This window comes from Helicoverpa zea, chromosome 8 (assembly GCF_022581195.2).
Source record: "Helicoverpa zea isolate HzStark_Cry1AcR chromosome 8, ilHelZeax1.1, whole genome shotgun sequence".
NCBI classification, from domain to species: domain Eukaryota; kingdom Metazoa; phylum Arthropoda; class Insecta; order Lepidoptera; family Noctuidae; genus Helicoverpa; species Helicoverpa zea.
This window is the reverse complement of record NC_061459.1, coordinates 13,045,114-13,069,461: the sequence shown is the minus strand read 5'-3', so window position 1 is coordinate 13,069,461 and position 24,348 is coordinate 13,045,114. Positions and strand designations below refer to the sequence as shown.

Sequence of the window (24,348 nt, the reverse complement as noted above, 5' to 3'; positions counted from 1 at the left end):
AACAAGGTCGACTCATAATAATACAAGGTATAAAATTCGTAGTCGCCAAGGAAATGAAAATGGTTTCTATAATAAGAACCGTATAAAAACAAATTCGAATATCAGTTTGATTGATTGATTCTGTAGTATATTTAGCTACGTTACGTTTGTGACCCACATTTAGGCAAATAAGTGACAAACTTTACCAAATATTCACCTACAAGTCATGATAAAGTCATGAAAGTACACGCCTGGTACATTTTGTAAGTTGGTCAAATTGTCAAAGTTTCAGGTAACGACAAAATTATAGTTGTTAAGTTTAGTGAATTGTCGCACAGTTGGCACACACAACCTACGCCTGAATATTTTAGCAGGCTCACTTCTCAGTAATAAATAAAACTCGGCGTAACACAAAACAGTAACATTTTCCGCGGAGTAAACTTCAGGTTGTAGGTAACTTTTATTGTTTTCGTTTCACCTTTGACAATAAATAAAGAAGTTCGTCTTACCTGAGGGGATTATTGTCGCAGCTTAACTTATATTTAGACAGCAAGAGTAATATAGCTCTTATTTGCCCCGACTGCCAGGTAAGAATAAGAGAATTTTCTTAACTCCTGTGTTTTTCCATTATTTCGTAAAGCTACAGATTTGAATTCTCATTCATACTGGACTACACCGAGTGTTACATATAGTTTACAATTTCAAAAGAACTTATAAATATGAATAGATCTGTTTGAATGAAAAGTATATGTACAACTCAAAGGACGATGCGTAAATAAGAGATTTTCGTACATAAAAAGGATTTCAAGTTTAAGTACACATAAAGTTATGTATTTTGTAATAGTCCCGAATTTAGACATACCTACGAATAAGTCACAAATTCGTGGGAACTGTAGGTTCTGTTTGTATCAGTACCGCGAGTCTCAGACAGCGGGCGGGCGGCACGCGATCTCCACTTTTCATTTTAATATTATTCCACGAACGACGAACTTTTAACATTTTACTTTCTTTTCTACTTTTAGTTGTGACGTCTGACAGTCAGATCTTACAGGATTATCTTTCTTGATGGTTTTCTTTAAACACGAAATATACGACTACATGTTCTTGTTGTTCAAAATAACATGTTACCCCCAGAAAGTTCAGAGAGCGGGTTCAATGCTCTCAGATAGAGCTGAAACGTTTTATTGATTTGAAAATAGTGTAGCTTCGACTGCCACAGGTTTGTGATGGCACCAGTTCACCATTTATTGATATTATACGCAGTACTGGAACGAGGGTTCTTATTTCAGATATGACGTGTATTCGGTAAAAGGTTGTAAAGAACCCTTATTTCAATATTTTCGTAATATTTTATGCATATCTTTATCGTACATTTATCTGACGCAATTTTCTTTATGTGTTCTTCTGTAGCAGTATAGGAAAATATCACAAGACACAAGTAATTCCTTTATGAAGTATGTTTGTAATTTTTATAAGTATTCGCGTACACTGTAGATATAGTATCATCATTTAAGCAATAATACTGATGATCTTGGTACATTTTTTAGTTTCTAATCAAGCATTATGTTTTTTATGGTTTTGATCACAAGGGTTTTTTTTTTCATTGTTATGACCGTATAGAAATAAACACTATCTCTCAGACGCATCATATGTCAATAGGTGGTCAGCCGTCAATACGGACATTTGTATGTATATTTGTTTTTGACAAATGTTCCCACGACGAAAGTATTCCGAGAACATGACTATCTACATAACACCTTTATTCTACTGAGATGCTTACAATATACTTTTGTTTGACACACCTATTAATCATTCATCACCTATTGGTCATTGAGAGACCATTGAAAAACTTGAATTTATACCGCATATTTTAAAGAGATAATACATAGAATAAGGCATATAGGATCACATGGGAACGTTTACCTACTTAAATTACTACTTGTAATTTAACAAAAGTAAACCATTTAGTGGTAGATAGAGATCTTTTACCTACCCAGTGCGGAAAATGGGACAATGTGTCGATGGGCTATTGAAAAGTTCGGAATTTAACGAATAATTTCTGACTTTATGAATGTAAAAGTTTTTATTCTACGTCTATCCTGAGTTTTCTATAAAGAATTCCAAAACATCGAAAAGTAATTATTACCAACCGGCCCTATTTTCTACTTTTGCAGAATCACTAAAACAATAACTGCTTATACTACCATTTTACATTAGCAACTCCAAAAAACTGAAATATACGTCATCTCAAGTAATACCTATACACAATCTTTACAGGAAAAAACCATTGCATTTAGGAAACCATTCAGAAATTCCAGTTAAGGTCAATAGGTTATTCCTTTATGCTTATCGATAACAGTGACCGTCATATCCTGGTTTGGGAAACAGGATAAAATTTCAATGATAACCTATTCCTACTATGACGTCTGAAAACACCAACCCGCATTGCAAGCGTGGTGATTAACGCTCAATCCTTCTCTGTGAGAGAGGAGGCCTGTGCCCAGCGTAAGCATCTGCTGAACCTTTTCCCAAATATGTTGGGGTCGGCTTCCAGTCTAACGGGATGCAGCTGAAAACCAATGTTTTACAAGGAGCGGCTGCCTATCTGACCTCCTCAACCCAGTTACCCGAGCATCCCTAGATAAAGACTGGTTGTTAGACTTACTGGCTTCTGACTAACCGTAACGACTGCCAAAGATGTTGAAGTAATAGTCGGGACCTACAGTTTAGAGTGTCCGTAAATCAAAATATGGTCAGCTTTGCCCAGCAGTGGCACGATAAAAAAGCTGGTGATAATGAATATGACGTAGTATCAATGTTAATGAAAATGAGATCTTTTCAGTAAATATGCCTGAAAGTAGGACTCTTGGTGAACAAGCGGACTTGTTACTAAGAAGCTTTTCAGGCTCTTTGCTTGTTAGTTATTCCTTTGATCTTTTCATGTTACTTAGTGTCTTGTTCTCTTTTTGACACTTTTCGTCAGTCGAGTCCAGTAATTTAGTGACATTAATAATTTTACCTTCATTTTTACGGTTTATATAAAAAATTGTGTGTAATAGGTTTATTAATATGGAAAACAGGAAAATAAAAGAATTTTGGTCAAAACAGTTTTAAGAATAGGTAATTTATCAATTAATTAAAAGGCACTTTTACCCGGTAACAAATTGTCGGTATTACAAAAGGAATGTGAAGTGTGTGCTGCTATAAATAGCTATTTTGCGGACAATAAGTCGCCGCTATCAGGGGATTATTCTCTCCACACAGATTTAGTAGATAAGATAGCGTACGTCCGTAGCAGCGGGCCTTCTATTGCTACCTGATGTCATCATTATATCAAGTCTGGTAATTTGAGAACATATTAATTAATTGTTATATCTTTAAAATACTATTACGAAAGAAAAAAAACCCCGAATCACCGAAGTATATGAAAATTTCATCCAAAATGTTCAAGTTATTAAGTTCATGTTATATGAAATAAGAAATCACTACTGTTTGGTATACTATAGTTTGTATCAACTAATCTGTACGAGGTTCTGTAATTGGATTAGACGTGATTCCGCTTTAATTTGCATGTGTTCCGTTTTGTTTTATTTGGCTAGAGTATACTGTATTGTCAAAAGAATATAATTCATAAAACTATGCTACTGTATACTTTAAATTACTGATGCGGATTCAATAATTTGCATAAGTATTGTTGATCGAAGCATAAGTCCTTAATAAATATACCAAAACCACGTGACGACATTTCCGACCAAATAATTCACAACTACTGCCAAAAATCCTCTCTTGCAAGAATGAACTACTTTTAAAGGAGCGATTCAAAATAAAATTGTGAAGCATCGCACTTCGCTCCGAAGGCGATGTTCGTTGTTTGCCAAAATCCAGCGAAGGCATAAATAAAATTATTCTTTGTTACAGTTTAAATAGTTTATTGGCAACTTGTAACCTACATTGTAGTTGACGTAAATGCCTATGGGCTGGCTAATCGCGTGCGTGGCTACGAAATATCCTCGCTAATCGAATTATCGCCATTAATTTTAAACTGGATGGGTATTATAATAATCCTGGATTTTGTGCTGTTTTGATACAATTAATAAGGCCCTGGTTATGAAAGACAGATTTGCGAAAACAGCTTTTACGATTTGTGGTTTAATTACAGGTCCGTCTAACAATAGGTATATTAAGTTTTAAAAAATGCATTAGCAGCAGCAGTATTAAAACCAAAGGCAATCGAAATTTAATTTAGGCAACAAAAATTAATTTTCTTCCCCAACTTAATTTTCAGAAAGGCTTATTAACCAGGAGTATAGCCTAAATTCTTGATTAGCCGTCTTAGCGCGAAGTTTTCCGAGCGTGAGAGCAATAAAAGTTGAATGAGATAGCCGGCGCCGCGGGACGAAGTAGTGAGACTTACGTAACGAAGACAGGTGAGAGAAAACTCTAGGCAATCTTATTTAAATTTCATTTACAAAGCTAGGCTCTAGTTTCATGAAATACATGATATGTTACCACCCAGGTATGCCTGTGTAATAAGTAATAGGGCTGTGGAGTATCATATTGTTTATATAAAAATTTTCATCTTTTATCACATCAAAGCTTAGTCATGGTGTTTAAAGATAATTTAAAGCTAATTATTTAACATACATTTCTTTTACGTAAACGTAACCCTTCATATAGTGAGAATTTTACAAAAAAACTACGACAAATGGTTCCTATATTTTGGTATGCAGAATGAAAATTATAAGCACTTACAAATACAAAAATGAAACTCTATTCCTAGCAGTCCTAAATCTCTCGTCTCGTCGTATTACGGAATGTGCAAAAATATTCAAAGAACCTATTTCCCCATAAAATCCGTTGTTCACGAAGAAATTTTTAACTGAACTCCTGAAGAAGATAAATGATACGTTAACCGTATCGGTTGTCTAACTTTGTGGAAACTTTGAAACTGGGACGATCATTTCAAAGTCGAGCAACGAACTTTACAAATTCACGTAACTTTATCCGTTGATTACGATCAAGCTTTTTTGTCATTTGTTTTTTTTCTTTCTTTGAATTTTTAACTATGGCAAAATTATCAAGACTATTTTACGTTTAAATGTTAAGATAAAAATATTTAATATCATTAATAAGCTTTCGATTACTTTCTATGGTACTATGAGAAGATATGTCATTGATAATGCGCTAATACAACGTCAGAGTTTATGTATTTTTTTTCATGTCGGATCATCAATTAACTTTTAAACTGATGGAGGTATATCAGGACTATTGAAAACTCGGATAAGGACAATCTCATTCTGCATGTCAAACTATACTTTTTAAACCTTTTTTTCTTGAATTCAATGTAACTAGAAAATGCAAAGGCATTGCAATTCATTTATATTTTTTGAGACACGACTGTCATTGATATAAATGATAATTGTGTCTATTTTAATACTAGTGACTTTTCCTGACTTCTTTTGAATAAGCATTATACTAACCTAGGGATATTACATGATATTGTGAATAAAAAAAGTTTAAAGATACTAGCAGTACTTATAAAGTCTTTACAAAAAAACATCTTCAGTTACTCTCGTTTAAAACTTTTTCGAGAAAAATATGTGGAAATCCTGATTCTATATTTATCTTATCATAATTATAAATGTTCCTGATAAATCATCTTTACATCATTAAATATATACTAGAATAGTACATATATTTACACAAAAAATAATGTACTCTTTGTACTTATATTTTTCAAAATAAATGAACCTTCACATTATAGAGATATTAAAGTTGACATTAGCGTGTATTTTGTTTACAAATTACATTTGCTGCCATTACAGTTATTGTTTCCGATAACGATCGATTTTCCGTATGAATAGGTAGTTTTTTTTCTATTACATGAAAACAGCTAAAAGCTTTACATTGAAGATGATATTGAACTAAAATAAAATTTTACTTTGATTGATGTCTACATAGTTTTTTATAGTTTACGTAGCTATAGTTGACTAGAAAAGTACATGAAGTGATGTAGGTACTCTATATTTCCGATGTGTCAAATTGGCAAATCTTAACGTTTTTGATATAAGCGCAACTTTGCCGTAACTTCATTTTACATATTATCCAAATGTAACTAATTCTGTATAATTAATCATATTTATTACGTCATTTTATCAATGATGATTTAACATATTCTTAACGTACAAAATTGATTGTACATCATCCTAGTACCGAGAGAACGCGATAAATCCCAATTTGCTTACTTTAAACTTAGCGCGTTGAAGTCTTTTAAAAGAGATTAAATTTTAAACTTCATCTTAAATTTTAATACACAAATTGACGCAGAATTTTAAATATAAACATGTAACATTAATCTCGCCTATCAGGATAGACATGTAACCTTCGCAAGTACTGCTGAACCTACTGATATCTTATTCGGAAGGGTCCCCCAATACTAACAATATAGGACGATAGTACGTCGTTCGCGTATCGCGGTTCGTTTGAGATAGTCGGCAGGTGTCTGGTCTCTGCACGGATACCCTGACTTCCTGAGGTGACAGTGGCGCGATTATGATCAATATTGACGCAGATGTGTTATGTGCCGCGTTACGTAATGACATCAGCGTGTGCTCGGCAGGACACCACCAGCCGGCTCCTGCCAGCCTCGGCTGCCTGCCCCACACACTCGCTACATTATATAATAACCGAATCCTTTCCAGGAATACTCAAATACAACATATACCTACATAAGTAAACTTAACAACAACTTCTCTCCGTAACGTTTGACATAACCTTAATAATGCTAAAGACCGACACCTCCTCAGCCACATTAAATTTATATAATCCAAATAAGGCATTAAAACCTCCACACGGTCGTATTTAATGTAGCTACAGGGTGTTCGTTAATAAATCACACACGGAACACTACGGTATTCATGAAAATGCTACGAAAAGCACGTAACGTACGCAACACCGCGCACCGGGGGGAAATCGTGAAAAGTCATGTGTCGACCAAATCAGCCGTTGTGGAGGTCACGAGGCGCGATCAGCTGATCGCGGTGGACTCGGAGCGGCGCTGCGAGGGTACAGAGTGTTGGGAGTACTCACCGGCTGCGGTAATCAGCCACCACCAGCAGCAGCAGGCGGTGACGAGCGCCCGAGCGCCGGCCATTTCAGCGGCAGCGCATGACACGCGCGCTCTCGCCGGCCGCCCCGGCGGACTGAGCGCGAGTCGATCGATGCTCGCTCGCGCCTCTCGGCACGCACCCTCCGGCAGCAGCCCCGCCCCGCCCCGCCCCGCCCGCGCACACCCCCGCCACCATTTCCCGAGTTTCCTCGGAGAGCGCGCGCGCTGCCCTCTTTTCTGGCGGATCGCTGACCGCCCCTAATTGATTGGGCCCGTTCACTTGCCGAACACGTTTTAGGTCAGTTCAGCCGCAGAGCCTTCGCCCTGCTAACAACATCTTAATCTTAGCTTGTTTCCCGGTTAACTACTGTCACCGTGGAATACATTATTAAGTAGGATTTCGTCACATAGGCTACAGAATTAGCGAAATTATTGCTAAAACCCTATTTAAATAAAGTTTTACAATAGTGAAAACTTTAGAAGTCATCGTCTAAAGGCCCGATTTTATATTATACCCAGCATCCAATCACTCATTTTATTTTTCCAGAATATAAATAAGGTTAAGTTTGATAATGAGCCTATTATATTTTTAAAGAAATGTTTAAAAGATGCACGAAACAAATCGCGGATGTTTTTTTTTTAATTAAAATCTCTAATGTAGGATGGTTATAGATTAACTTGTAGTAAAATCTTCAAGAATAACATAGAAGCACGTTTCAGATTACCTAGAATAGACAATAGGAAATCTCACTTGAATTCATAATACTACTGCAGTTTAATCTCTGAGATAGAGTAGAGAATACGTGATTTTGAAACCAGGATTCCGCGTTCACGTAACTTGAATTTCCTCAAATCTTTAATAATAACTTATTTGGAACTCACGGAAGCGAAAGGATTAGCGTACAGTTAATCCTGCCCAACTCGCCTGTAGCATAATTATGTGTAACTAAAAGTATGATTCTTGGAAAATACTTAATACATTTTTTATCAGATTTAATAATTTACCTTTCGTTTTTTTCAGTATTCGCTGAATTATCTAGTGGCCAAGATTTTCTACTTTCGTCCGCAATGCTATAAAAAAAATAAACATCTACACATAGTCGTTTAAAAAAATAACTTCGAGAAATGTACCAAGCTATTTGAGAGATTCTGCTATGGCTGATTCTAGATTCTATTATGGCATCAATGTTAAAATTTTGAGGCGTAGCTTTAAGAAAATAAGCTATTTTACTGTTGATGCGAAATGGCTCTATTAACAATAAAAAATTGGAGCCTAATCAGACAAGTAGAACTGTATGCAGCAGCGTCCTAATTTCACGAAAATTCGAATATGATTATATTTCGATTCCATTTCGGTATTATACAGTTTTTTTTATTTAATCTTTTCATTCACTTTATTTGACTTGTATAAAAGCGCTCTTATCTGAAACTCTTTGCAAGCTTAAGGCGCTGATAACTCACAAATTGGCTTGTCTCGATATTTTTTTTGCAAAATCTATACAATTTTTGACAGCGAAAAAAATATTCATTATTCTTGAACATATTTCTGAAAAGGGGTTTTCGAAAAGTTTTCTCGATACAAAAAAAAATTAAACTTATCTCTGAAAATAATTTTCCAACAAAAATATCAGTGTTCCATATCAACGCACATTGATTTATAACATTAACGTATCCATAAATAAATATAGAACATAGTTTATGATTATTTTTGACTACTCAACTGGCCCGCCGTAAGAGCGGGCGTGCAAGGCGTGCACCGCACGCGGGCGGCACGTCCGTGTATTTAAAAAATACAATATCTTTTTACCAATGATCTGATTTTAATATTTTTTCCGAACACAGCAATAGCGCTAAGAATTTTACTTACACTGCCGGTTTCAGTTACATCTGTTGAAAGATCATTTTCAAAATTAAAAATGTTAAAAAACTTAAAATTTAAGATCAACCAGTAACGTAGCGCGGGTGGGGGCAAATGCTCCGGGCGGCACTATTTAGGAGGCGGCAAAATAAAACCATAATTACGTAATATTTTTATTTTTACTAAAAATAGATGAGTAGATTAGTATTGCTATACAATTTCAGAAAAAGCCGCTCTCGCTTTGGTCGTCTCCTATCAATTTTGAAGGGGTCACCCTTTGCATCCCCAAAAAAATTCGCGGCTCCATGTTAGGTATCACAGTTTATCTTTGTTTAATTTTTGAGGCATTCAATTCCGAAAAAATATTTTTGAAGCTAGTTACCTAGTAGGTAATTAGTATCCTTAGTTAACTGCCTCGTTGGTCTAGCGCGGCTGCTGAGCACGAGGTCTCGGGTTCGATTCCAGGGTCGGGCCGAAATGGTTTTGTGGGTCTTAGAAACTTTCACGAAGCAGCCCGGAGCCTGGAAGTTGGTTATTGACACACCCGTGCATCGGAGAGCACGTAAATGTCGGTCCTGCGCCTGATCTCTCTCCGGTCGTGTCGAATTGCCGTCCCATCGGGTTATGAGAGTGAAGGAATAGGGAGTGCACCTGTGTCTGCACAAATGCTTGTGCACTATAATATTTCCTGCGCAGTTGGCTAATCTCTTTACATGAGAACAGCCGCCGTAGCCGATAATCGGCTAGGAGGACATCATCATCATCCTATAAAACTATTTTTAAATGAAACCTGGTATTCCAGAGTTAATTTTCAGACATGTTGTATCTAAATTGGCTCAGCCATTTTATAGTTACTAGTCAATAGAGAGAGGTACATGGATCTCCGATACAAAATAGCAGATAAGTCGCGTTTAGATTTGTTCCAATGTCATTTAAATACGTTAAAATAAAAATTAAATTAAATTGAATGGAATTTAGCGCCTACCTTTGCCAGATCGTCCGTTGTATGCTGCATTTGCAAATCAGTGGTCTGCCTCATTGCCATGTACTTATCCACTAATTTACTGATAACTGTACAGCCATTTACAATCATTCTTCTTCTTCTTAGCGTATATACTGAATCTTCGAAACGCTCAGAACTAGGCCACCTGCCTGCAACTGCCTCTTCCATGCCTCCAGAGCGTCTTCCAGAGCCTCACGAGTCGTTGTACAGATTGCTACATCATCCGCGTACACAAAAGTCCACGATGCTTTCTGTTGAGCATCCTCGGTGAGCGTGTCCAGCACGAGGCTGAATAAGAATGGGCTCAAAACCGAACCTTGATGAACCTTTCTGTGACAGGGATGGATTTTGTCACTCCTACTATAGTTCTTATGAACGAACGAACATTCCTGTACATGTCGGCAATTACTGAGACGTATGCTTCAGGGACATTTCGTCTCCTGAGACTCCACCAAATGGTACTTCGAGGTACACGATCAAAAGCCTTTTCCATGTCAAGAAATGCGATATGTAGGGGCTGAATCTTTGCTCTGTATTCTTCTGCGATCATGGTCATTGCAAACGTTGGGTCAATGGTTGAAATGCCTGGTACGAAGCCATACTGGTTTTTGGAGAGTGAGCATTCCATACGCAACCGGGTATCTATCACTCTCTCGTACAACTTCATGGTGTGGCACATCAATTTAATACCCCTGTAGCTGTTACACTCATACCGGCTTCCCTTGCCTTTATAGAGAGGGACTATTGTACTCATCCTCCAAGCATCTGGGGCCCGATTCTCCTAAGTTAATAATGTCAAAATCGAGTAGAAATCGAATCGCAATATGATCGCAATAGCAGTTTTAACCATATCGGGCATTCTGCTACTAATAAAAGACCAATCGTATTCGATTGACATTTGATTGGTGTGCGATTGGTCTACTATTTTGGTGATTTTGGTCCATACGGTAGTTTGCTGTACAATCATTTTGCAATCGTAAATCATTCGCAGACAAAATTATTCATTATTGAATGACAGAAAAGGATAAAAACGTTTATTTAAAAAAAAAATAGCGGAATGCCACATACGCTTCAATCGTAATCGAGTCGGAATCGGATCTCAGTCGAATCGAGTTGAACTTGAATCGTATGACGGTTAAGTAAAATTAGGAGAATCGGGGCCCTGGTATGCATGTGGCTTCCAGCATCAACTTGCTATAGTTCGGCCATTCAGAGAATGCGTTCCTGACACGTCGCGATTGAACTGACGACGTAACTACATTCATTGATTATTGATATAATAATGTTGTTTTAATGCTCCTCAATTGTTAAAACGGTAAACAACCAGCAAAAATATTTTTATCGTAACTGCAACGCCATTGCAAAGTTACGTCGTCAGTTCAATCGCGACGTGTCAGGAACGCATTCTCTGAATGGCCGAACTATAAAAAAGTTTACCAGTGTTATAACTCCTGCATTACCCAAACACTTCCATACCTCTATAGGAATGCCATCTGGACCCATCGCCTTTTTATTTGCCATTTTCCTCAGCGAGTCTTTAACCTCCTGAGGTGGTATTGGTGGTACAAGGCCCAGATTTTTGCTCACCTCTGGCAAGGAGGTCGTAGTGGAACGGTTTGTGTTAAGCAAGTGGTTATAATATTGGTACCATGTTTCTAAGATATCACTGTCATGGTATAGTAGTGCTCCATCTTGGCTCTTCAATATTTTAGATTTTGCTATATCTTTGGTTCCGCACCTTTGCAAGTTTAAAGATAAGCTTTTGGCCATTTTTCGTCTCGAGGGAGTCGTAAAGTTCCTTGTTAGCCTTTGATCTTTCAACAGCCATTTACAATATAAATAAAATAAAACCTATAAACCATATAAGGAGTAAAAAGTACAACCATTTTGTCTATAACTATAACCAGACCCGACCATAGATATAATATTACTAAACAAGATTGCGCACGCTCAAAATATATATTTACGAAAATGAACTCTATTCTAACGCAATAAGGTACTAAATTGGTTGCATAATGCACAGAGGCAAATCCGAGCCGAGAGGGATAGTTCGAACGGAGGCTGTTTGTCTCTTTCTAACACCTTGCCAGCATAAAAAAATGTTGTGATCAAAAGTTTTGTCTTCCCAAAAACAATTGAATCACTTATATTTTTATCTTATTTTAACAATTGTCAGTCAACAAATTAATAACAATCGCATTAATTTATTCGTATTTATTATTAAAACATAAACAACATAAATTTTTATTTTGCTTTTTTTTATTTTCTAGCGGTAACCCTGAACATTCTTGGCGCGTAATCAGCATTTAAAATGTTGTTTATTTTTTTTGTATTAAATCAATTTAAACTATTAAAATGGTGAAAAAGTGTTGCGTTTCTACTTGCAAAAGTGAATCCTATGGTGGTTGCAATATATCGTTCCACAGGTTAGCTAATAATAACATTTTCGTAAACCAAACAACTAGGGTGCCCATGAATTCTTGTAACGAGTCAAAATATGGGTGATGGATTTTAAAACTGTTGTACTATTGTTATAGCTTCCCAAAAAATGAAGAAAGGCGACATAAATGGCTCAGCAGTCTATATATGAAGTAAAAATACAAAAAAAAACAGGCTTCACTTCGAATCTCCCTGCTTTTATACTGCTAATTTCCGCTAATTATTAAAAGCCTTTATTAGTATCTTAAGGTCACAAACTGCGTAAGTTAAAACTTCAATACTAATCTGTGTTTAATAATCTTAGCAAATTCGGATTTGTCTCACATAGCTTAATCTCATAGTCACCCTATTAGAAAGGGACAGACAGCCTCCGTACTAACTGTTTCACTCGGCTCGTTTTTTGGGTTTATATGCGCAGTCCTGTTTACTAATATTATGTCTATGGACCCGACACTGTCAACTGGTCAACTGTCACATTTATTTTGACACTTGACATACCGACCATACGTCAACGTTATGTCTTGTCAAAAGACTTACACACAGGTGTTTTTGATAAGTCAAATCAAAACAAAATCCAAATTAGTAAACATTAGCTGCAGTCATGTTATTGAGAGATCAAAGGAACTAATATATTCCCCGATATTATGTTCGGAAGAATTCGTAGGCAAAATTTTGATTCGGTATCCTTGAATTCTCCATAAAACTATTGTTTTTAGAGGGCATTCATATTAGCAAATAATCGCAAATGAAAGTGAAGCGCGGTTATTACGATGTTTTCGTGAATACTTGTGCTAGGTTTCCGTCCAACGTCGCCGTGAGACACTACGTCGATGGCGTCTACAAGAATTACATGTACTCGGAACTGTATGGGGTGTGTGAGTACATATCACAGAAGCTTCAGCTGATGCTCTGTAATAAAGGAGTCATTGGATTGGTGTCAGAGAGGAATATCATCATACCATGTGTCATAGCCGCGTAAGTACCACCTCGTGTTTTTCCAGCAATAATTAACTAAATAGCCTCGTCCAGTACTAAAAATTATAACTTAATGTTTTCAGAGCCCACAAAAGCTGCACCACATTCATGTTTGTGGACCCGGCGCAAGACATCGAGGCAATAGCTAAAGACGTTGAATTTACAACAATAATTATCATCAGAAATAATGAAAGTGAAGCTAAGACTGAACTATTTGGTAAAGAGCCAGATGAAACCGTGTCTGTGTTTGACTTGATTATAAGTTTTTTTAGCTGTGATACGATAGCCGAACCGCACATCAAGCATACAGCTCACTCATACATAGCAATGACTTCAGGCAGCACCGGGGAACCTAAACATATACAGGTCCCCATCCACTGTCTACAGCCCAACATAACTGATCTCACCAAAATGTTCAATATTACAACAGAAGATGTTATATTCTTCTCTACACCGCTTACATTCGACCCTTCAATGGTAGAAATATTACTGGCCTGCATGAATGGAGCATCTCTCCTTATTGCGCCTGATAGAGCAGATGTGTTATTCCCACAAAACAGAGCTAACTCGGTCACAGTCTGGCAAACAACACCATCTAAGTTTTTACAGTATTCTAATGCTGATATCAAAAACAAAATTTTCTGTCCAAACTCAACACTGAAGATACTGGCACTTGGTGGAGAACCCTTCAATAGCATTAAGAGGTTACGGGAACTAAAGCATTTTGATAACAAAACAAAGATATTCACATTGTATGGAGTAACTGAAATGTCATGCTGGGCCTGTGTGGCTGAACTGGACCTAAAAAAAATTCAAACTGACAGGGAAGTGCCACTGGGTAGCTGTCTCTCTGAAACAGAACTCATTGTTGAACATGCTAAAGAAAATAAAAATACAGGAAAAATTATATTAGGTAAGTTTTCCTCTTACAGAAAACCTTAATAAATATATTTTTCTTTTACATCTTAATCATAACTTAACTATTTTATATTACAGTAAGCAAAACTAGAAAATGTGTTATTCTAAACAAGGCGAAAGGTCCAGAAGAGCTAAACTCACTCAAATTTTTGGACACTGGAGACATCGGAGAGATCAGAAACGGTACTATCTACTACAGGGGCCGCAAAGATGATGTCATCAAGAGATTCGGTCACAAAGTTAATTTACAAATGATAGAAAACACCATCATGCAATGTCCAAGAGTAAAGACTTGCTCATGTGTGTGGCTACCAAAACCAATGCTCCTGGCTGTATATTTCTCCTCAGAAACTCTCAGCAGCCAAGAGTTATCTGACTTCTTAAAATGTAAACTTGATGATAAACATTGGCCTGATAAAATTATGAGGGTAGATAACTTACCCACCAATCCTCATGGGAAGGTATCAAAACAAATATTGAGTAAAATGTTTGAAAAATTAATTGGAGTGCCACATTCTGTTGATTCTTTAAAATTCATGTTTCTAAAGGAGTTGAAGGCTGCAATGAGTAGAAGCTTTACTTATGATCAAATAAAAGATAAAGACTTCTTTGCGTTGGGCGGGACGTCGTTCTTAGCTGTTTCAATATGTAACAAGCTATCACAGACATGTCCACAATTTTCGAAAGTGATCCTGCCGTATTTGATGACACAGAAGAACACAATAGAAGAGATACTACAGATAGCAAAAAAACAGATGTCTGGGAATGAAACAAAACCTAAGAAGCGCGTTAAGAGGTCACGGTCGGACAGCGAGGCTATGGGCCAGGCAGACTATTTGTTACAAAAGAAAGCTAGTATATCGTCTAACAGCATCCCTGTGGAGTTTAATGTGATGTGGTCCCATGATACTGGGAAGTGTGTTGATGCTTCTCCCACATTGTTCCAGTCAGGCTTGTGAGTATGAACTATATGTATTTTTCTGGAGTACAATCAATAGTATTGTAGCAATATTGTTCGCTAAACATAAACATCGAATTGACGGGTAACGATATCTAAGAAGTAGTAGTACACCAACTTAAAAAAAATCTTTCACTGCCCACTGATGGAAGAGGCTTACGTCGACGCGTCGACAACGTCATCGCGGTAACACCGGCTGTCGCAGAAAACCAGCGCTGGGACTCTCCGGGTCGCAGCATTATGCTGAGTGAGAGCCGTATTGGACGCATATTTTTCCCCTCCTGTTTATTATTTCTATATATGTCTAATTTTTAGTGTGTGTAAGCGTCTTTTATTCCGCAATTAAATTTATTTTCTTTTCTTTCTTTAGGCTACTTAGTATACCTACGAGTACGCGAAGTAGCATCCCTCGGGATGCGAGTGAAATAGCTAACGGAAGCTTTACCTACCTATAAAACAAGATATAATTATGATTTCTCCTAAGACCTGTTAATTTTCTTTCAGCAACCTTTACGTGGCGGTGGGCAGCCATTCTGGGAAAGTAGTTATATGCGATGCCATAACAGGCACTCTTAACGCTGAACTGGTCATGAACACGAGGATAGAAGCCGCAGTTCTCTGTTACTATGACAACGAAGTCATGCCTCCCTGTGGGATAGTCGGCGGGTACGACGGGACTGTGATATGCTTTTGCTTAGACACCTTTAAAGAAATATGGAGGATCAACATCAGGGCTATGATCAAGAGTAAGGCGGTCTGCTGTAAGGGAAAGCTGTATATCGCGGCTTATGATGGAAAAGTGAGGTGTATTGATATACTGGTATGTCTGCTGTTCCTTTGTTTGATAAGACTTTATAGACTGTAGTAGGTAGGTATGCAGATTGGAATCTAGGCGTCACCTACCTTTAATTATCTTCGTTTCCATTATCTAAGAAATCAGCGGTTTTTCTGTATTACTTAGAAAATTAAGAACTTCTTTTCTATAACAGTTTCCACGAAATGGTTGAGGCTCGTGGCTAAGCAACGCCTGGCACGGTCGGTCCGTGGACTCCATGTAAGAGTGACCATCTTATCTAGACTAGTTCCTCTGTGTTGCGGAAGGCACTTTAAATTAGTGGGGCCCGGGTGTCATTTGAACATCTTTGGCAGTCGTTTCGGGTAGTCAGAAGCCAGAAAGCCTAACAATCAATCTTATCAAGGGGGTTCAGGTTGTCCAAGTAACTGTAGAGGAGGTCAAATATACAGTCGCTACATGTAAAACTGGTCCTGTAACTAGACCCCAACAAAGTTGGGAAATCTAAGTCAGAGCCGCTGTTAGCACGATTATTTCAAATGAATCTGCTGGTGACGCGGCCCGAGCGACGCTATCATGTCATGTACAATAATAACATAAACAGTCATGTTTCAGTGCCTAATCTGGGTATGATAACAACAAATCGATGACCGTATAAAACTCAGTTTTGTTGAATAATAACTGCTATCTATTAGTAATATTACAAAGATATTTCTTTAGTTGGTTTGAATGCGCTAACGAATTTCTGGTCCGATTTGAAAAAATCTTTATTTCTTAGACATCTCGATTTTCTGTATGTTATTAGCTTCCGCCTAGTTTCGCCAGCGGTCCCGGGTCATATGAGAACTATTCCACGCACTCGGATAAAAGTTGCCTTTCTCGATATTTTTTTTTAAACGTACTAGTAGGGCTGAAATTAGCGCACTCAAACAAGCAAACTCTTCAGCTTTATAATATTCAGTACAAATTTGGTTCACCTAAGTGCCTACAAATTACAACAACATTCATGACCATTTTTAGAATTATCTAGTAAAATTGCCAACACCGAAAGATTAACCTTAATTTGCCTCTACTTATCACTCGTTACGGTCGCAAGGTCAAATTCACTTGCACTCTAAAATCGGCACCCAATCCAAACGCCTAGGCATTTCGTCACGCTAGAGTCAGTCTTTTGTAAGATGTAAACGACCTATTGCACTTCCTAGACAAAACTTAGCAACGTTAACTCGAACAAGGTCTTTAGGGAAACCGAATGTTCTATTGTTTTCAAATTTTCAGACTGGCGCAGTGAAAGATACAATAATTATAACCGACCAGGCCATTTCTGCTGACCTGGTACTGGCTAAGAGGGAGTTCGTACTGCTGGGCACCTTATCCGGCGAGTGCGCATGTGTCCACACGATGACCAACATGCTGTCGTGGCGCGGTACTTTGGGCAGTCCCGTGTTCGCTAGTCCTGTGCTCTACGACAACGATAAATACGTAGTATTCGCTGAAGTCGCCGGCGATATACATTGTAGGACTGTGGAGAAGGGCATCAAGGTAAGGCCGTAAACTCAACGGTTAAGGGTTGATTTATATTAGGCCGGGCCGTGCCGTGCCGTGTCCGGGCTTTTACGAAATTCTAAAGACGAGCGTCGTTTGTGGCCCGGACGGGCCACGGATCGGATCATGCACTGTGTAATATAAACTGCTTAATACAAAATGTATGTAACGTTTCACATCCGTGCCCCGAACGAGCGGTTTGTTCCACGTACACGGCACGGCCCCGGCCTAATATAAATCATCCCTTTATGTAGGTATCATGACTTTGGAAAAATAAAATGAAAACAATCGTTTTACTCTTTTTCAGATCTGGAAATATCAGGGTGCAAAGGGCAATGTATTTTCGTCAATCTATGTAAAGCAAATAGACAAGCTGAAATGGCAAATGGTATTTGGTTGCCACGACAAAGGCGTGTACAGTCTAATGATCAAGAATTTCCAGCCAAGTTTGCTTTGGAAGACCCAACTTACCTCCCCAGTCTACTCCACCCCCTGTGGTTTGGATCTCAGGTTCATATTAGCTGCATCAAGTAACGGAAAACTATGTGTTCTTGATTCAGATAATGGAATTGTGTTAGAAGAACACAGTTTACCAAACGAAACATTTTCTTCACCAGCTGTGTATGGTGACTACATATTCATAGGTTGTAGGAATGACCATCTGTATTCAATTAGATATATTTTGAACTATTGACTCATCTAGTCCAACAATCAATTGGAGTTGAATTTAATTAAAAATTTAAGTATAAATTGTTTAATAAACATAAGGACATATAGCTTTGTTGTTGTTATTTGTTGATATGAACATGTTTGTTATAAATAAAACACCTCTCATAATTATAACTTTTATTCATGATCTTACACAACATATAGGTATAATGAGCATTCATAAATTTTGACTCGTTACAAGTATGATATGGTTACAGAATGAAACAATGACCAAATTGGAATGCATAACATCTGGTACAAATAACCTACCACTTGTGCAGATCATATAATAGCTTTGTATACTTAAAAAGCAGCTTTAAATAAAGTATAAATTCCTTTAAATAATATTTTATTTTTGGCAATCAAATGCATAAAATCCGTTTCGGAACCACTGGGAGCGTTGTACATACATTAATACTTGATCTACTGCCGATACATCTAAGCTCTTAATATTGTTAACCCAAAATCCCTAGAGTATTGTTATTGTTGCCAGAACAGTTCTTAAACAAATATAAAATTAACAAGCAATGTACATAAACATGATATTATAACATAGTTCACTGTTCCTCCTCCCCGAGCTCCACTTTCACCTTGGAGAAGTCAAAGTCTTCACCTGTGCCATACTTGTAAATTTTAATCACATCTAAGCAGGTAGTCTCAAAGTGTGTGGTAGCATCATAAGACTCAGATATAAAGATTTGGCTTTGAGTGCCATCATCAAGAGGCTCATAGTAGTCTGTGACAGACACAAACTTCTGTCTGATGGGGCCGAGCAGGTCTAGGCCTGGCTTGATCTCAGTCTCAGGGTCATTGGTCTCAACAGTAGTAGACACCATGGCAATGAACCATCCTTTAGCAGCAACTTGGTGTGTGTACGACACAACTGATATGTAGATATCAGAATGCCTTCCTACTTGCTTCTGGGGAATGATGATTTGGGTGGACAAAGCATCCTTTGTGTTGGGAATAGGATGATCCAATAAACAAATGCAACGGATCACCTGAGCCTTCTTGCGGACACGGTCAGGGACATAGCTGGGGTCACAGTAAACTTGCTTGCACTTGGCAATCTCATTGCCTGATCGGACACCCACCACCTTTCCACCTTCTCCAAGAACTATTTCATCTATAGGTTTGTCCAGCATGTAGGTGCCTCCGTAGATAGCAGAGAGACGAGCAAAGCCTTGGGGCAGCTCACCTAATCCATACATGGGGTACAAGTAGGGAGATTTGCCATATCTCGCCAGCGAGTCGGAGTACAGTTTAATACGACGGATGGTTTGTATAGCTGGTTGCTGGAGGTAGTTATCATTGAGGTAGAGGGCCAGAGCGTGCCCAGTGAAGTCTTGGGTGTTCTTGTCGAGGCCGAACTTATCATAAAGCGACTGCATGTTGGCCGTACTGGGGTCAAAGTCTTTCCAGGTCTTAGCATCATCTTCCTGGAAATCTTGAACGTAAATAAGGAAATTTCGGAAGCGCCTCTTCTCGAACATCCCCATGAGATCCGACGCCAGCGCCTCCTTTTGATCGACGGGCACTTTTGAAATCTTTCCGCCTTTGTAGACATAGCTGCCCTCCACAGACTTGAATTCCAAATACCGAGTCACACCCGTGTGGATGAGAAGCTTTACAAGAAGCCCATTGGCCATAAGCAACTTAGGAATCAAATCGACATTCCAGTCGCGACCTCGGCCGTATGTTTCGTCGGGAGCCGGTGCGTTGAACTTTGCGAACAATTCTTCTAACGGGGTAATTGACGCAGATTCACCACCGTAGTACTTATTACGATCAATGTGCAATACCTTCTTTCCGGACACGGAGAGCATTCCACTGAGGATGCACTCCTTCAAACCCGTTCCCAGAACTATCGCGTCGTATTCTTCATCCATGTTGAAAGATAAAAGGGTTGATTTTTCTAATAGGAAAATGCAAACCGGGAGGTAAACGTCAAAATGTCCGAAAGAATATGGCGGACAACTTCGATGACGACGACGTGTGATGAGTTGAATTAGCGCTGTATAGGCACATAGACAAACTATCGATAATTTGGTAAAATTTTCATGTCTTTTTCTGATCGGCAACATTCATTGATTGTGAAAACTTTTCAATGTTCACAAGTCCAGCCTTTATGGTTCCAGGCTATATTTGATTCCTAAGAAGTTCCAATAGGAAGCCTTAAACAAAATAGGGGACAAGAAGAACCTACGTTCTACACATTCCTTTATTTCAAATTATACATATCGCGAGACTTGCTAGACTGTAGAAAGGTACTACCTAAGGGAGAGTATATTGGGAGAGTACAAAAGGGGCGTATATCATATACGGTATATGAAGATATGCAAAAGGGAGCATGTGCAGGGCGACTACAAAACTGTGAACATAGTTTATACAGGAATATATAGTGTATAGTAGGAATATAGGGTGTAGCTGGTAGCGTATAGTAGCTACCCCTATATACTCTATAATGTACACCCTGTTGTACTCTCCTAAGAACTCCCTCATGTACCTGCTCCTATGAATTCCCATACAAACTTTTTAAATCTGCGTGTATAATGTAGTTGGGGGTTGCACGTAAGGGGTAGGTACCCCCATAATCCTTTACAAAAGGGAGTATGTAGGGGAAGGAAGTATATTTAAAGTACATAAAAAGGAAAATTAAGTGACGTCAAACGCTCCGTTCCGTTATAAAATGTTAAATAGTGTTGCTCATATATCGATAGAATAAAATAAAACTTAAATCCTAAAAGTTGGCAATACTAAACAAAATTGTCTCTGCTATAGACCCACCAACAAAGCAAACGAGCACAAGTGACATGTTGATTGTCATATTTGGAGACCGCTGTCAAATGGACAGTCAGTCATTGAGTTTAGTCAGTTACATGTCTCGTCTTTTTTGCTTGTTTTAAAGTTTCGTACTCTGTTGTGTATCATTGCTCTGTGGTGGTTAAATAGTTTCTTCAAGTTTTAAGAATATGTATACACGACCCATTAAAAAACTCACTCCTTCGTCTAGTGGTTAATGAAAATAATTGAGTTAGTGATGTGTGAATCTGTGAACGGATGACTTCCTAAGTTCCTACCATATGTTTGATTTCATATGGCAAATTCTCTCTGAATCATTTTTATCAATTACATCTAAACACAGTGTGGCGACACAACAGTTTTAAATGAAAGGTAAAAGTGGGGTCATCACCGTTCAAATGAATAAAAATGTCAACAGAAGGCAGTGGAGAGACACCTTCTACTGTGCCATGCTTACCCGGAGCGCCGGAGCAGACTTACCTGTTTCCGAAAGCGAAAGGTCATTCGAGGTCTGTAAGCCATGGCGGTACTCCTATGCTGGCGGGGAATCCCACAGCGCCACGGCCATCGCTCAAGTCAGCGATGCGCGGCCACCAGCGCGCCTTGTCGCACGGGCAGATCGGCGAGGGCGGGCGGCCCAGCACGGGCCCCGGGCACAGCCGCGCCGGCAGTCGCACGGACTTCATCCTGCCGCCGGGGCACCGCGACCCGCCCGTGCCCAGCGCCGCGCCGCGCCTCGGCTCCGTGCGCATCCACTCGCGCCAGGCCTCGCGCTCCGACTCCATCTACACCATCCGACGCACCTCCGTCGTCAGCCCCTGGCGGAGAGCCGCCTTCTGGCTGCTGAGGCGGCAGCAGCCCGCTGTTGATAATAGACACCTCGTTGTCACTCCCAACCACCTGGTGCCTGATAAAACACCACCCAAAGAACACCCTAACGGGAAGAGATGCGACAATAAAATTAGGACTACAAAATATACTTTACTGTCATTTCTACCTAAGAACTTATTTGAACAATTCCACAGGATTGCCAATGTGTACTTTATATTCATAGTGTTGTTGAACTGGGTGCCGGCAATCAGCGCATTCGGTAAAGAGGTTGCAATGCTGCCCGTGTTGTTTGTGCTTGGTGTGACAGCCATTAAAGACTTATTTGAAGATCGCAGACGACACAATTCAGATAAAAGAATAAACAACTCATTCTGCAGAGTCTTCAAAAAGTGAGTAGTCCATTCTATTTTATTCTGGTCTGTTAGTAAATGTTTTTCAGGTAGGTATTCTTCTGGAGATGAAGCAACAATTTGTGTTGCAAAAACTCAAGTACTTATCTATTTAAAATTGGTTGCTAAAACATTTAACACAAAAGGTGTGTTTCCTATAAACTAACAACAATCAACAAAATTACCATAAACCAACAAAAACTAATATGCAAACATATATAATATGTGATGTAAAATGATGACAAATTCATGATGATTGTGTGAATTAAGAACACAGTTTCCATTCTCTTCATGCCAATTATGAAACATGATGCTGCATGATGATGATTATGATGCTAATGGTTACGAATTGAATTTAGTTTCTCTTCCTATGCTAATGTGGTAAGTAGGCATATTTTCTAAAAGGCAAAGAGTATTATGTTGTTGTAATTCTATGTATAAAAAATTATAACACCTTTTTATAAAAAGTTAGTCAACATAAAGCAGTAATCAAAACTCATTTCATATTTAAGTCAAGTTTTTTATTACGTATTCAAATCATTTATTTAAAAACAAAAAGCACACTTATCAAGTTGCACACAATATAACATGATTATACCTACATAGTTTTATTTGCAGAATGGCAAGGACATTGTCAAATAAAAACATTCTTTGTTACTGCAAAATCACAAAGTCGTTAAGGACAACTATAAAATAAATCATTAACAATTACTGCTTTTAAACTACCATATGTGTGACACGTTTAACGATGCTAAGCCATTAAATAGAACATTATTAATTTTAACTTATTTTAAATGTGCTAATTATTTCAGCCATGTTCATATTACAAGTATGGACTGAGTTAAGTAATCTATTGTGAAAAATGCTATTGCAGATTATGTTAACACATTTTTGTTTTGCCATTGCGATGTATGAAAATAAGACACTACTGGGAAGATATGCTTTTGTAATAAGTAATTTTGTATAGAATACTAGCTTCTGCCAGCGGTTTCACCCGCATCCCGTGGAAACCTCTGCACGAACCCGGATAAAAAGTAGCCTATAGCCTTCCTCGATAAATGGGCTATCTAACACTGAAAGAATTTTTCAAATCGGACCAGTAGTTCCTGAGATGATGAGAGAGAGAACAAACAAACTCTTCAGCTTTATAATATTAGTATAGATGTTCAAAGAAAACCATGGTCATTTAGTACTTTCTTGCACCAATTGTGCCAAATAATCATTCTAATTCACAAAATATCTATCTAGTCATGTTAGTCAATATCCCAAACTAGCTTCCGCTAGCGGCTTGGCGAGTGGTTCCTGACATTCGCGCGTACAAGCAAACCAACAAACCCAGCTTTATAATATTCATTTAGATTTCTTTGCTTAAAACACTTTAGAATGTAAACAATAAAAACGTTTATATGACGTAAGTAGGTCCTTATTTCGCATTCACAGCGCAAAAAAAGAGGAGCATCCGGAATTTGGTTCCTTTGCTACGTCAATCACGAACAAGTTTTTTTTAAGCATTGTTTACTAACTGTACAGTCCGACATTTATTTAATCTAACTCTAGGGTTGAGATTCCTTTGAACGTCATGAAACAATAAAATCGATTTCCCTCTACGATACATTGGAAAGGTGAACCTTATCGATATTCGATAACACAGAAACTTTTGTAAAATCTGATAAACCAACTGTACCTAAAAAGGTATTTTAACTATGAATGATATCTGTATAAAATATCATAGTGTTAAATATCACGCGTCGACTTTCACTGGTCGATTTTTATGACTTGTGTGGGAAGACGCGTGGTGTTTACTAAGCAATAATTGTCTTCGAGTCACACTACGCTTAGAAGGCTTCTTCTAGGAAATCATGGACGCAGCATTATCGGTCTTTATCGCTGAAAACCGTTCCTAATCGACGCTCCTTTCATATACTTACTGCTTCCACGGAAGGAGGTTTATGTAAACTGTTTTTATCCTAGGAATTGAGTTAGAATTGAGAATCTCTAATTTATATCTTTTTAAATAGGTCCTATTTTACCTGTTTACACAG

The 24,348-nt window shown here is 38.1% G+C and overlaps 4 protein-coding genes across 7 annotated transcripts in view; 2 read left to right on the top strand and 2 right to left on the bottom strand.

The window, feature by feature from the left end:
• LOC124632661 (protein kinase C-binding protein NELL1-like) overlaps positions 1–7,216 on the bottom strand; it is a 57,281-nt gene extending 50,065 nt beyond the window's left edge. For 3 of the 4 annotated variants that reach the window (XR_006984654.1, XM_047167580.1, XM_047167582.1), the window contains exon 1: positions 7,069–7,215. Coding sequence is in view for 3 of the 4 variants with exons in the window: in XM_047167580.1 (XP_047023536.1) it covers positions 7,069–7,132 (64 nt within the window). In the remaining variant the exon portion in view is untranslated. Of the gene's footprint in view, positions 1–7,068 lie in introns of all 4 variants that reach the window. The other variant, XM_047167581.1, reaches the window with a different exon arrangement.
• Positions 7,217–12,906: 5,690 nt separating this feature from the next.
• Positions 12,907–18,352, top strand: LOC124632312 (beta-alanine-activating enzyme). The gene is made up of 6 exons (XM_047167098.1): positions 12,907–13,362; positions 13,446–14,275; positions 14,359–15,235; positions 15,743–16,058; positions 17,310–17,573; positions 17,884–18,352. The coding sequence occupies exons 1-6, from the start codon at positions 13,133–13,135 to the stop codon at positions 18,268–18,270; spliced, it is 2,904 nt and encodes a 967-aa protein (XP_047023054.1). The 5' UTR covers positions 12,907–13,132; the 3' UTR covers positions 18,271–18,352.
• Positions 18,353–18,405: 53 nt separating this feature from the next.
• On the bottom strand, positions 18,406–20,285 carry LOC124632313 (rab GDP dissociation inhibitor alpha). The gene has a single exon (XM_047167099.1). It carries the CDS (start codon positions 20,171–20,173, stop codon positions 18,842–18,844), a length of 1,332 nt encoding a protein of 443 aa, XP_047023055.1. The 5' UTR covers positions 20,174–20,285; the 3' UTR covers positions 18,406–18,841.
• Positions 20,286–21,106: 821 nt separating this feature from the next.
• Positions 21,107–24,348, top strand: part of LOC124632510 (phospholipid-transporting ATPase VD) — a 50,225-nt gene continuing 46,983 nt past the window's right edge. Inside the window, exon 1 of the mRNA XM_047167370.1 lies at positions 21,107–22,306. Coding sequence (XP_047023326.1) covers positions 21,495–22,306 — 812 coding nt within the window. The 5' untranslated portion in view covers positions 21,107–21,494. The remainder of the gene's footprint in view (positions 22,307–24,348) is intronic.

What these genes read in the sequence shown, in the direction of transcription:
- LOC124632312 (XM_047167098.1), top strand. Translation starts at nt 13,133, where the DNA reads ATGAAAGTGAAGCGCGGTTATTACGATGTTTTCGTGAATACTTGTGCT. An exon ending in ATACCATGTGTCATAGCCGC is followed by an intron (nt 13,363 to 13,445) that starts GTAAGTACCACC and finishes TAATGTTTTCAG; the next exon opens with AGCCCACAAAAGCTGCACCA. An exon ending in TACAGGAAAAATTATATTAG is followed by an intron (nt 14,276 to 14,358) that starts GTAAGTTTTCCT and finishes TTTATATTACAG; the next exon opens with TAAGCAAAACTAGAAAATGT.
- LOC124632313 (XM_047167099.1), bottom strand. Translation starts at nt 20,173, where the DNA reads ATGGATGAAGAATACGACGCGATAGTTCTGGGAACGGGTTTGAAGGAG.